Source organism: Oryctolagus cuniculus, chromosome 9, assembly GCF_051225735.1.
Source record: "Oryctolagus cuniculus isolate XC-2025 breed Fujian yellow rabbit chromosome 9, ASM5122573v1, whole genome shotgun sequence".
In the NCBI taxonomy this organism is placed as follows: Eukaryota; Metazoa; Chordata; class Mammalia; order Lagomorpha; family Leporidae; genus Oryctolagus; species Oryctolagus cuniculus.
This window is the reverse complement of record NC_142875.1, coordinates 108,684,777-108,698,999: the sequence shown is the minus strand read 5'-3', so window position 1 is coordinate 108,698,999 and position 14,223 is coordinate 108,684,777. Positions and strand designations below refer to the sequence as shown.

The window sequence follows — 14,223 nt, the reverse complement described above, 5'->3', positions numbered from 1 at the left end:
ATCCAAAGTAAGGGCAGCTGGTGATGCTGACTGTTCTAGATTTTCTATGGAAAGCATGACAGGGCAAACCACAATGCAAAATAGAACTATCAGCAGCTAAATGGAAAGGAGATGGGGCCTGTGTTGTGGCACAGCAGGTTAACCCTCCACTTTGAGATGCCAGCATCCCATATCAGAACAGCAGTTTGAGTCCTGGCTGCTCTGCTTCTGATAAAGTTCCCTGATAATACGCCAGAGAAAGCGCAGGAAGATGGCCCAAGTGCTCTGCCACCCTCAAGGGAGACGAGGATGGAGTTCCTGGCTCCCAGCTTCAGCCTGACCAATCTGTCACTTATGCAGCCATTTGGGGAGTGAACCAGTGGACAGAGGATTTCTCTCTGTCTCTCCCTGTCTCTCCCTGTCAATCTTTGAGATAAATAAATAGAAGTCTTAAAAAAAAAAAAAAAAAAAAAAAAAAAAAAAACAGGAAGAAAGGAAAACAGGTACTCAAACTTTTTGGAAGCAATGTTTTGTTGTCAATTTTTAAAGTTAAAAAAGATATGGTACAATAGACTGTGATTCAGAAGAGTCACAGGATTAAATCTGGGAATTCTCCCAAAGTGCAAGGGAAAACAAATCCAAGTAAAAGAGGAAAAAGAAACACAGGAAGTTTGAATTCAGAAAACAAAATATCAACTGATAAGTTTTTTTTGAGGGGGAGAGGGATGAGAGGAAGAGTATGAGGATATTGTAGAGAAATTTCTCTGTAAGGAAAACCAAGGTGAGAAAAGAGCACAGAAACTAACTATAGAATAGAAGGCTGACATAATGCTACCGAGGCCTGTAAGGAGGTGTCAATATACCTTACTGTAGTGTACGATTGTGGCCACTCAGCTGGCAATGGAAGTGATGAAAATATTTTCTAGAGGAAATAGGATCAAGCTGAACCTTTTTTTAAAAGAGGAAAGAATCACACATTGTTATGAAAAGGAAATAACTCAGTGAAAATGACATATATAGTTATGTACATTCCAAATAATATGACATCCACACATTTCACTATACATGTGTGTGTACATAAATATACGCAGATACTGAGATTTCTGTGTCTGAGAGTAAGCACATGGTCAAATTTCAATCCTAAAACGTGTTGAGTGCTTGAACACCGCTCCTTTTAAAAGGCAGGGAAGGCATTGTGGAATAGCAGTTTAAACCTTTTGTTTGGGATACCCACACCCTCTAGGGGAGTGCCAGAGGCTGAGTTCTGCCTGTGCTTCTGGTACAGCTTCCTGCTACTGGACCTGGGAGGCATCACATGATAACTCAAAAACTGGGGTTCCTGTTATGGGAGACCCAGATGGATTTCTGCACCCCTGACTTCAGCCTTGTCTCAACTCTAGATTTTGCAGGCATTTGGGGAGTGAATCAGTGAATGGAAGATATCTCTCTCACTCTCATTCTCATTCTGGTTATAAAGTAAATAAATAAATAAAGCTTGGCCCAAGTCATACGCTGAAATTTTTAGAAAAGAGATACTAACATCTCCCACTATACCTCATCCTTCTGGGCTCAAGTCCCAAACAAGAATAAGGGATGCAGTTGACGTTATGTGAGCAAAGCCAACTGGTTTGACAGGAAGCGAGGTGCATCCAGCATGGTGCTCAAAGATTCACTTGTTCAGCTCCATTTTATAAAGGGAGCTGCCCTGAGTCTCCCAGCACAGACTTGGGAGCAGCTCTACATCCTCCTCCAATATGCTACTGATCCTGCTGGCCCTGCTGGCCCTGAGCTCAACTCAGAGCATAAATGAAGGTACACAAAAAAGGGGGAAGTAGGTGCTGTGACTGCTCCAACTCTCGGAAATCACACTACAGAGCAGTAGGGAGGAAAGTATGGATGATAAAAACAATTACTGGATTGCATATTTCTCCAGACAGGACACCTGTTGTGTTCTCATCACTTATCCAGATCTTTTCCTTAGTATAGTTAGATCCCACTAAAGAATTGAAACCTTAGAAATCACAAGGTAAGTTTTGCAGAGCTCTCCATGACTGCTATGTAAGATACACGAAGGAGGATGGCAGGACTGATACTGGAAAGTCCAGAGGGGGGAGATATTACAGTAATCAAATAGGGCATGACAGTATCCTTGCTGTACAGCAGCAGAAGTTCAGATGAATGAGACCAGCACATGTCAGACACACTTCAGAAGTAGAGATTTGGATAACATGTCTGTCTCTATAAAAGATACAGAGATATCACAGCTTACTTTGCTTATTTTCCCCCACCCACGTTGAATATTTCAATGTGCTCCAAACAAGGTGTATAAGGTCATTTCCAAATGCTATGCTCAGTTCTCCTGTTGAAAGAACATGTTAATGTGTGCCAAGAGCTTGATGAAGAACAGGGTAGAAGAGTACTTAGAATATATAACCTAAGTTAGCAGAAAGGTTGAATACTTAGAATATATAACCTAAGTTAACAGAAAGGTTGAGGAATCTTAGGTAGGACAAAAATGGGTATTTGTACATTAAGTTTGTTGTTGTTCTTCAGCATAGGAATAGCATCACAGAAAGTGTCTGGCGATGAATCATAAGAGATTTCCAGGCTGTGTGGGGGTCACCAGTCCCTGTTGGACACTTGTGAGCCCTGGGAGATCCTGGCATAACCTTCCCTCCACCCTGTGCTTCTCTTCCAAATGATGACTATCCCATCTTCATATCAGATAAAGCTCAAACAATCCTCAATCAATTTTTTCTTCCTTTTTCCTCAGAAATTTTCAGTTCCCCAGTAACTTCAACTCATCACTTTTCGGTAGGAATTATTCAATGTTAGAGCCCTGAAAAGTATAGACAAATCTGAATCTGGGGCCCATGGGTAGAGCAGAAATTTGAACATCGGGGATTCCAAGCTATCATGACAACAGTAGGTTGCCTGTTCCCTCAGCCAGAAATGATGACTGAGAGGTGACAGGCAGATGTGAAGTGTCTGAATTCTGATTCTTCTGTTGTACTCAGAAACTCTCAACTGCTTTCCTTTCCCCCAGTGTTCCTCCCTATAGTTATATGGCTTCAGGGCAAATGCGAAGGAATCAGGGTCCTTTTCTCCATGATTCTCTACTTAGTTGTATCCCTGAAGCTGGAAATATTTTGCAATATCTTTCAGTCAATCCCATGTTATCTCTCTCTTCTTTCCTAGCACCAAGAATAAGACTACAGCTATCACAAACCTATTGCCGTTGATTCTTGGGACAGAAGATACACTAAGAATCCCATACTCATCAAAATCATACTAATGCCTCATAAACTGCTGAAGACTGGACAACTGTGGTGCTTAGAGACATAGTTCACATTGATTACAGCTGAGGAAATCACTCACATGATATACTCTGGGCTCAACCAGAGCCAAAGCCAAAGCAACAACCCAACTGATACCACATATCTCATCTAAACAAACAAAGAAATCCTTTTCAACAAAACCTACTCCATAAGTAATAAGGAACACAGTAAGTGAACATCATTGTAGGGACATAGGAAACATGTAGAAGCAAGGAAGCATAAAAACTCCAAAATAAAATAATAGTTCTTCAGAAATTAATCATGATTTGGAGGAACGCCTGAAAAAGAAATCAAAATAATATTCCTAAGAAAACTCAGTGAGGGCCGGCGCTACGGCTCAATAAGCTAATCCTCTGCCTGCGGCACCGGCACACAGGGTTCTATTCCCGGTCGGGGTGCTGGATTCTGTCCCGGTTGCTCCTCTTCCAGTCCAGCTCTCTGCTGTGGGCTGGGAGTGCAGTGGAGGATGGCCCAAGTCTTTGGGCCCTGCACCCACATGGGAGACCAGGAGAAAGCACCTGGCTCCTGCCTTCGGATCAGCGGGGTGTGCCAGCCGTATGGGTCACTTGAGGGGTGAACTAACGGAAAAGGAAGACCTTTCTCTCTGTCTCTCTCTCTCACTGTCCACTCTGCCTGTCAAAAAAAAAAAAAAAAGGAAAGAAAGAAAGAAAAAAGAAAGAAAACTCAGTGAGATGCAAGACAACACAGACAATTTAAAGAAATGATGATAACAATACATGATATATATGAGAGGTTCAACAAAGAGAAACCATTAAAGAATCAGGAATTTTGGAGGTGGAAATGTTAGTAAAATAACAAAATACCATTGAGAGTCTCAACTTTAGAATAGGCCAAGCAGAAGGAAGACTTTCTGAGGCTGATTGCAAAAATTTTGAAATAATAATATCAAGAAAAAATAAATAGAAAATAATTAAAAAGAATGAAGAAAGACTATGAGACATAGGAGATAACTTTAAATGAAAGATATTTGTATTATAGGAATAGCTAAAGAAGGGAAGACAAAAAAGCATTGAGAATCCACTGGAAAAAAAATAATAGGTGGAAACTTCCTAAGTCACATAAGGGATATGAACATTTCAAAGGATACAGGAATCTCAAAAGATATCAACCAGAATCACATAAAAAATGATATTCTCCAAGGCATGTTGTAGTCAAGTTGTTCAAAGTGATCAGTTTAAGTTCCTAATTAATCAAAAAGATAGGATTAAGTGTCAAAGGGATTACATAGATAAGACCAGTGTCTGCAAATAATAATTGATAGAATTAAAAAGGAGAGAATGATCCTACCTGGGAAGCAGGATACACAGCAGACTCATAGAATGGCAAATGCCCTAAACAGCACTCTGGCCTCAGAATCAGCCCTTAATGTATTCGGATCTTAGAAGAAATAATAAAGAGTCCTACACTGGAAGTAGCCATCAGTACAAAATCCATTAACAAAGCAGAGCCAGTCGATAATTTTTAAGTGGCACAACTTAGGTCTTCTCTATCAGTATTAGCTTTGAATTTAAATGAATTAAATTATCTAGTCAAAAAATATAGTTTGGCTGAATGGATAAAATCATAAGGCCCAATTATATTTTGCCTAAAAGAAACTCATGTCATACATACACATAAACCAATAGTGAAGATTGGAAAAAGATATATCATACAAATGAAAATTAAAAATGAATTGGAATATGTATAATACATCAGATAAAGGCAAACTTTAAATCAAAAACTGTAAAAAAGAGACAAAGGAACACCATATATTGATTGGAGAAAGAACATTGATTGACTTGGCAAAAAGATACAACAATCATAAATATATACACACCCAACACAAGATCACCTGATATAAAAAGAAAATATTGCTAAATCTATAAGGAGAGATGCACTGCAATACAATAATATTGGAAGACTTCAATGCCCCCACTGAAATCAATTAGCAGATTATCCATACAGAAAATCCACAAAGATATACCTGAGTTGAACCACATTAATTAGCAAATGGACTTAATAGACATTTAGAGAATATGTCAACCAACAGAGAGAAAATGCACATTCTTGTAGGATATCATTCTTCTGCTCTCAACAATGAGATAAATTCCCTTATAAAAGAGGCTTCAGAGAGCTATCTGGGACTTCTGTCTCTTTTCCCAAATAAAGACAAAGTTTTAAACATTTTTACATGTGTCTATCATGTGAAAAAGATGGGAAAAACCATCTATGATGATTAGAACCTCACAAAAGACAGAATCTGCTAGTCTCATGACTTTGAACCTTCTAGCATACAAAATTATGAGAAATAGATTTCCATTATTTACAAATTTTCCAGACTACAGTTTTCTATTATAGTATCCAGAACTAAAACACAGAGTTATTTATAAGAGTTAAATGCACAATGTCTATAAAAATATACTGCAGAATGTTTGGCAACCATAGTCTAACAGATGCACTTATTCAGAGATGGGCTTTGTTCATCCTTCCAAATAACAACTTTCTAACAATGGATTATGCAAAAAAATAGATGACTCGGGAAATAACTGCTGTCTTCACCACTGGAAGAATTCAAAAAGAAGCAGAAAGACTATGAAGAAGGAATTCTGATAAACAAATACTTCCATGCATATCCTCAGGTGGCTAGTGAGGCTGGAAGATATCCAAGTCTCCTTCATTTGAGTGACAGTGTTTCTATACTTTGACATATAAGATTCACTCTGATTTCTACCTCTACAGTGAGTAGTGACATCTATAGGCCTCACTAAGACTTGTCAGTCTGGAAAGCAAGCAGGCTCTCTCCTAAGTAAATGACTCATATTTTTCCCCAAGGGAAATAGGTATATTGCTTTCAGAATAATGCCATATATATATATATATATATTCATGCAAAAATGAAACATACGCACTTTTCCTTATCCTCAAACACTAAAACTCTAGAACATTACATTTAAAGCATAAGAAGACTTTGAAAACTGGTGAGAACAAGGTATATGTGCAAGAGACCCAAGGAATGACATGTCATTGAATTCCCCAGATTTCCTTTTCTGATTTGTCAATAGCAGATTTGTAACTGGAAAATCCAGAAAAACAGAAATATGAATGAGCACAGAACAAAATAGATGAATAAAAGCCCACTGTTTCCAGCAAATGTACCAGAACCAGACATCCTAACAAAGTAGCAATCACTTAGACAATAGCCACTCATCTGCAGCCAAACACTGGCTATAACTTTGGCATTCAGAGGAGTGCTTGGACCTATATGTTTGCCAAGCTGGGACAGGTGTCTCAGTCCTGCACTATAGCATAGAGAGAACAGTGGGAACTGGAACTGTCATTCCCATCTGGTAGGACTGTGTGACTCACTCTTTCCCACTCTGTGCTAACATGGTACGGCCATGGAGGACCTCGAATTTCCTCCTCAACTTGCAGTAAGGAAGCACCCTTTCTTCTTCCACACTGGGATGGAATAGGTGAAGACCACATGGGAAGGCCACTCCTGCTCCCAGACAGGAGGAATCTGTGGGAGGGGCCAGATTTGTATCTCCTGTAATACTACCCAATAGTCATCAGGAACCCCCTTTCCTGCGTGTCAAGAGAGGGTGAGGAGCAAAATTACTCCTACCCCCATTCCAAGATTCATGTGATTGCCTCCCACCCTTGCCCTCTGCTGAAGCAGTGCCAGAGCAAGCCAGCTAACATGGAGAGTTCAAGTAAGGCTAGAGACAAACAACACCTGAAATCTCCTGGTTTAATCAAAACGCACCTGTCATGAAAACTCAAGAGCCATGAAAATCTCATGAAAAAGAAACCCCATAGATGAGAGGACAAAAACAGCAGTGCTGTGAGAATCGTCAGAGAAAGAGAATATGGAGGTCATTGTATAAACTCAGTGTGCCACACATTCCAATTTCTAAGAAGTTCACTGAGTGAAACTGTGTCCTATGAAATAGTTATTTTTACTATTATTATTAATATTATTAGTAGTAGTATATAATACTATCAATACCCTTAAGTAGGATATACAGCATTATTCTGAAAACAATATACCTATTTCCCTTGGGGAAAAATATGAATCATTTCCTTAATCACTAGGCTAATCCTCCGCCTTGTGGCGCCGGCACACCGGGTTCTAGTCCCAGTCGGGGCGCCGGATTCTGTCCCGGTTGCCCCTCTTCCAGGCCAGCTCTCTGCTGTGGCTAGGGAGTGCAGTGGAGGATGGCCCAAGTGCTTGGGCCCTGCACCCCATGGGAGACCAGGATAAGTACCTGGCTCCTGCCATCGGATCAGCACGGTGCGCCGGCTGCGGTGCACCGGCCGCGGCAGCCATTGGAGGGTGAACCAACGGCAAAGGAAGACCTTTCTCTCTGTCTCTCTCTCTCTCACTGTCCACTCTGCCTGCCAAAAAAAAAAAAAAAATTAAAAAATAGAATGTAATGTGCATTTACAGAGTCAAAATCAAATTTTTAAGCAGTTTTATATGAGTATAGCCATATTAATTAGGAAATATCTAAGCAAAGTCAAATTCTTAGGGACAATTTTGTTTGTTTGTTCACTATATCATGCTTAGTTGACTCAATGAATAAGGCAATTTGTTCAAACCATGTGAACTCTGCCTTGATCAGTGACACCAATGAACATTCCAGCATAAATTTCTCCACTCTGTTAATATTCATCTTTTCTGAACCCTCTTTTCAAGCTGCAGGCAAACAAGTGAATGTGAAGCTAACTATATAAAGAGAATCAAAAATGAGTCTTGATGTGAGTGGAAGGGGAGAGGGAGTGGGAAAGGGGAGGGTTGCGGGTGGGAGGGACGTTATGGGGGGGAAGCCATTGTAATCCATAAGCTGTACTTTGGAAATTTATATTCATTAAATAAAATTAAAAAAAAAAAGATTTTGTTTTTTTGTTTTCTGTCCCAGGGATCTGAACAGTATTCCAGAAACAAAGCAACATGTGGTGGTTGAGGTAGCAGAGGCATGAAATTTGCATATTAGAACAAGTGAATTGGGAAAATCAGGCATAATTTTAGCAAGAAAACACAGTACCTAAGTTCTCTTTTTTTCACACATCATGCTAACTTTCATGCAGAGAATTGAAAAGGGATGTGCTAGAGGCAGGAATATTATCCAGTCAGCTGGGCAGGGAGGAGAGCACAGACTTGGGAGCAACTCCGGAGCCTCCTCCAAGATGCTGCTGATCCTGCTCTCAGTGACCCTGCTGGCTCTGAGCTCAGCTCAGACCACCGAAGATGGTATGAAAAGGGGCAGGGTAGAAGATGATACTTCAATTAATGAAGGCCTGAATGAAGGTCTTGAAACAGAAATAAGACATTATTTTGTGATATATTTCATGGTAGAGTTAGTTGGATTTGCAAATGAGCAGCATGTTGGGATACAGGATACTAACAAGTCAAAGTGACTTCCATCTTTTTTTGGTCCACTGGATGACATAACTGTCACTAAGAAAAGATGAGAAAAAGTATGGGTTAACTTGTGACTTTCTCAAATGCCTCAAGTCATAATACACAATGCCCTTATTTGGAAACAGAGCTTTACAGAGGTGATTGTGTGGAAATCAGGCTATTAGAGTGGGCATTAATGCAATCCAAGTTGCTCCTTTTTGAAAGATTACATTTGTACAAACATCACTACAAATATGTGTGTGCAGAGGACACGCCACATGAAGACAGAGCAAGAAGTCTTCTGGAAGCCTAAGTTAAAGATCTCAGAAGAAATTAAGTTTTCTGACACCTTGATCTTGGACTTCTAGTTTCTAGAAGTTTCTGAAATAAATTCCTTCTGTGTAATACCACCCAGTCCCAGCATGTTGTTACAGCCATCATAACAAATTATTACAGAGGACAGCATGTATTTGTGTGTGGAACACAAAAACGCTATATGGAACATGTTGAGGTCAGCATACATAATAAAAGGCAAATGGATTGCATGAAGACTTCAACCCATCTACAATCCCTGGGCTGCATCCTTCAGGCTTGCTCATTACTTTAACCTCACCACTCCTACATGACAGTCACTCTTCTATAACCTCTGTTTTCGTTGAGTCTTGTGAATTCATAGCTGATATTTATCCTTTCATGACAGACTAATCTCTGTAATTTATTGCTGACATTGGTGAACTGTAGAGAATGACCTTGGGCCTTCATACTGGATTAGAACCTGGTAGAGGGCAAATGAGCATGTGTGAGACACAGGACAGGAACAGGGAAGTGAAAAGTCGGGTCAGACCTCATCATTTTACAGGCAACCATCTACCAGGATATCTAATCCATTCCCATGTAATGGCATTAGTTCATTCATAAGGGCAGAATCCTCATGAAATAACATTCAAATTGGTCCCACCCTGTAGCACTGTTGCACTGGGAGTTAAATTCAACTTGGGTTTGCCAGGGATAACATTCAAGCCACAGGACAAAATATATCCATAAGAATTCAAAGAAGAAAGAAATAATAATGGGCTTGGACTCCTTGCAAGAAAAAGCTTTCTAGAGCAAAACTTACTGCATTAAGAATATTTTCTTAAACAACTCTGTGGGTGAGAATCACTGTCAACACACACACACACACACACAAAGCAAAGGAAAGAGCACAACTGATTCACAAATTTTAACATTAATATATCTGTGCTGAATCCTTGGACATATTTGTTCAAAATCTTTGCCCAAGTCACATGCCAAACCCCTTGGAAATGAGACTGACATCTTTCACCTCACCCCACCCTGCTGGGCTCAAGTCCCAAAGAGAAATATAGCATGTCTTTAAAGTGATGTGAGCACACGAGCCTAGTGTGTCAGGTTGGGAGGTGCACAGCGTAGAGCTCAAAGGTGCCCTTGTTCTGCTCCTCTGTATAAAGGGAACTGCCCCGAGTCTCCCAGCACAGACTTGGGAGCAACTCCAGAGCCTCCTCCAAGATGCTGCTGATCCTGCTGTCAGTGACCCTGCTGGCTCTGAGCTCAGCTCAGACCACAGATGATGGTATGAAAAAGGGCAGGGTAGAAGATGATACTTCAAAGAGGGGGTGGAGGGAAGGGCTAGGGGATGAAAAGCAGAATAGGGTTGCCCAGTTCTTCTGATAATGATAAGACCATCGCCTGATACTTTACTCAAAGTATGAAAGGAACTAAAGTGTTCCAATAGAACAATGACCAGGTAAAATCACAAGGGAAGAAAGATCTCTCTGACTGGGCTGTGAAGGATGTGCAGGACAACAGCAAGACTGACACAGGGAAGTCCAGTAGTGAAGATATCACAGTAATCAAATAGGGCAGGACATCTGCCTGTCAATCTGGGAATGCAGCTCAGACGAGCAGGATAACAGCCAGCAGAACTATTTCAGATATAGAAAAACAAATAATAATTTTGACAGTACATAAAAATACAGAAATACTAGCACAAATTTATCTTATATTTCTCTCATGCTTATTAAAACGTCACTATGCTCTGCACATATTTCTGATTACTTTATTATTCAAATGTTATAATTACTCCTGATTGTGCCTGCGGATAAAAAGTTATTACATCTGGCTAAGTGTTTAATGAAGAAAGAGATTAGATGTTTATCAAAATATGACATGGCAACTTGCTGGACACTTAACTTAAATTAGCAGCATATTTCATGGATCCAAGGGAAGACAAATAGGGCTCTCTGTACATGGAGTTCAGCGTTTCCCTTCCCAGCAGTGGCAGAGAGAGTGGCAAGGAACCTTACAACATGCGTAGACTGTGAGTAGAGGAGTCCTTCCCCTGTCAAATATCTGTGAACCCTGAAAGATCCTAACTTAACCTTCACTTAATCTTGTGCTTCTTTCTTAGATGCCGTCTATCCAGATGATTCCCAAATAGCATCAGGTACATTCAAAAGTAACCCTCAAACTTTTTTTTAAGAATTTTGAATGGAAAATAGGAGAGAGAGAGAGAGAGAGAGAGAGAGAGAGAGAGAGAGATGCGGAGATCTAACCTTCATTGTGTCACTCTTCAAATGCCCGCAAATGGGTCTTGGAACCTGAAACATCAGCTCTAGTTTCAGCTTGGGCTCAGGTGTCTGATGTAGAGCCACAGTCAGCAAGTCATTGATAGTCCCAAAAACTTTGCCTATAACTATGTTTGTAATACTTTTGCTCTGCTTTCTGTTAGTCTCTAGAGATATCATCTGGAAATAATAAGGGATCCAAAATGCCTTTCTTTCTTTCTTCCTTCCTTCCTTCCTTCCTTCCTTCCTTCCTTCCTTTCTTTCTTTCTTTCTTTCTTTCTTTCTTTCTTTCTTTCTTTCTTTCTTTCTTTCTTTCTTTCTTTCTCTTTCTTTCTCTCTCTCTCTTTGTTTCTTTCTTTCTTCTTTCCTTTCTTCCTCCCTGCTTCCCTCTCTCCTTCCCTCCCTCCTCTTTCTTCTCTCTCTCTCTCTCTCTTTCTTTTTTTCCAAATATTAGGGCCATCCTTTTCCAAGAGTCAAGGAAGGAGATGCCCCATATCACAGTATATGAAATAAGAGTAGTACTACATAAGAAAGATGTGTGCATAAAGGAGGTGAGGGGTTGAGAGAAAGACTTGGGAAGAGACTGTGCGGGCATCAGACTGCTCACCATAGAGTTGCATCTTTCATCATGAAACTTGCCTTTTCTTGTACTGACACATACAGACTATGAGAACCAAGATGAGAGCTCTGATGCACTACCTCCTGAGGAACTCCCAGCTAGCTCTTTCGATGATTATGATGAAAATCAAGATGAAATTACAGAGCAGAATCTACCACCAGAAGAAGCCAACCAGAATGAGCACCATCCACCTCCCCCTAAAAGCCACCATGGAGCGAGCCAACAGGAAGACCAACAAAACCAGCATCGCCTACCTCCCCTTAGATACCAACAAAGACCTGTGCCACAACTTTTCCACAGGGCTGGACCACCACCTCCCTAAGACCAACTACCCCAGTAATCTACAGTTCAGGTCAGATTTAAATTCAGTGTCTACAAGGGCCATTATATGTCCCTATAACTTGACTGGGTTCAAGAATCACCTGAAACATTTTAAAATATCATAGCTATGACAATATCTTTAAAGATTTCTATTCAGATATTCTGGGATAAGGTAGCAAGACCTCATAATTTTAATAAACTCTGAGAGATAATTTTGATTTGAGAAACATAGCCCTTAAATTTCTTTTTCCAAGTGACTACCTGTCTAAAGTTATATTGGTAATGTAGATGTGGACCAATTGTATCCTTCTGGTCCTGTGCCTCCTGTGCTGTGATTGAATTACTGCCCGTCACAAGTTTCCATCTCAACATTCTTTGCTCTGTTCTGTCTCACAAGTCTCTCAGGTCCCACATCCTTGGTAAAGAATATTTAAGTTATTCTATCAAACATCCTCCACCTTTTAAATATTAATATGTGAATTAAAACATTTTCAAGTTTAAAAAGTTAAGCTCACTAAAAAAGGCATGAAATTAAACTTTAAAAGCATTCTCATCCTACCTCCCACCATGTCTCATCAAAAGCCACCACTTGAGCTTTTGTGGATGCTTTCTAGGAAACAAGTATATGTACAAAAGTAGAAAACATCGTTTTCCCACAAATGTTGCAGGACTTTGTAGCAGATCTGTATATTGCTTATTTCCAGTAACTTATTCCCTAGAAAACTTACACATAAGCTAGTAGAGATGCAGAAATCTCCTTAGTAGGGTGGGTATTTCTTTAAATGTATACTATTTCAGTGTGAGGGGGTACCATAATGTCTGAAAATATTACTTGTCAATGGAAATTTGGGCCCCTTTTGGTTTTTCCCTGTTAAAAGAGATATTGCATGGACCAGCTTAATAAGTTTGTGCATGAACATTGTCAATGGTAACCACTATAAACGCCTAAGAATAATCGTTTTCTTTAATTGGTAAGCAACAATTTAGAGCACATAGTCTATGACCTACATAGAAAGAGTGAATCAAAAGAACTTAGGAAAGGGAGCAAGAGATTGGTAACTTTTTGTCACATCAAGTATTGCCTAAAACCTGCTTTGTTTTATTGTTTCAGGAGGTGAATAAGAAGACAACGTCTTCACCAAGACAGCACATCGGATCAATGCAGTCATAAGTCTTTTATATAACAATAAAATTGCTTGCAACGAATGATTAATGTTTCTCTTTCTTGTTGTCTAAGGGTCTGAAATTTGAGTGTATGAACACAATCTAAGAAAATCCAGGATCCCTTCTCATTGGTTCTTCCAGGACCATTCCTTCCACATTTAAAATGACATTTCAGATGTTCCTCTGATATTCTTGTCATTTTAGAAGAACAGGGACTACAGCCAGGGTGAGGAAGATGCAGAGCCACAGGAACACTTAAGATTTTTAAAATTTTGTCCTGGTTACTGGGGACATGAACATGTTTTGAGGACTCTTCTCACCAGAACCAACTATGTTCTTTCCCCCCTACTTTTTCAAGCACAGTTATGTCCTACACAACAGCCCAAATATCCACTATCTTAGCCTGAGTGGATTTCATAGAGCAGACAACACGATGTATTTTGATCAGTAAGGAATGGTGGTTCTTCAGGCATGTGATTAAGGTCTAGCTTTTGGGGGCGGAGCCAAGATGGCGGAAGAGTGAGGACGCGCACTGGTAGTCCAAGAAAAGATAGCTTAATAAAAGTGGAGTTACTGTAGTTTCAGGGAAAGGCTCGGGGAAAAAATTGCAGAGGAAACTCTTCCGGATCTAGTGGATGTGACATGGACAACCTACGGGGAGAGCAAGGACACCCATGGCTCCAGAGCCCAACTGCAGAGACTACACATCTGTGCTGGAAGGGGAGGTGAGGTCAGTAACCTGAGACATTGGCAGGAAAACAGCAGATAGAGCCTAGAGGGAACGAGGCTTGAAGCCCCGCTGGGGAAAGTTCA

General features: G+C 40.2%; 1 protein-coding gene across 2 annotated transcripts; it reads left to right on the top strand.

Annotated features, from left to right (window-relative positions):
- The first annotated feature begins 10,185 nt into the window (after nt 1-10,185).
- Nucleotides 10,186-13,452, top strand: LOC108175716 (uncharacterized). 2 transcript variants are annotated; one of them, XM_089303860.1, is made up of 4 exons: nt 10,186-10,312; nt 11,150-11,185; nt 11,970-12,277; nt 13,358-13,452. In XM_089303860.1, exons 1-3 carry the CDS (start codon nt 10,249-10,251, stop codon nt 12,245-12,247), a joined length of 378 nt encoding a protein of 125 aa, XP_089159986.1. In that variant the 5' UTR covers nt 10,186-10,248; the 3' UTR covers nt 12,248-12,277; nt 13,358-13,452. The 2 variants fall into 2 exon arrangements, with proteins under 2 accessions (XP_089159986.1, XP_017193591.2); XM_017338102.2 differs by lacking the exon at nt 11,150-11,185 and having other exon boundaries at nt 10,194-10,312.
- Nucleotides 13,453-14,223: the final 771 nt, after the last annotated feature.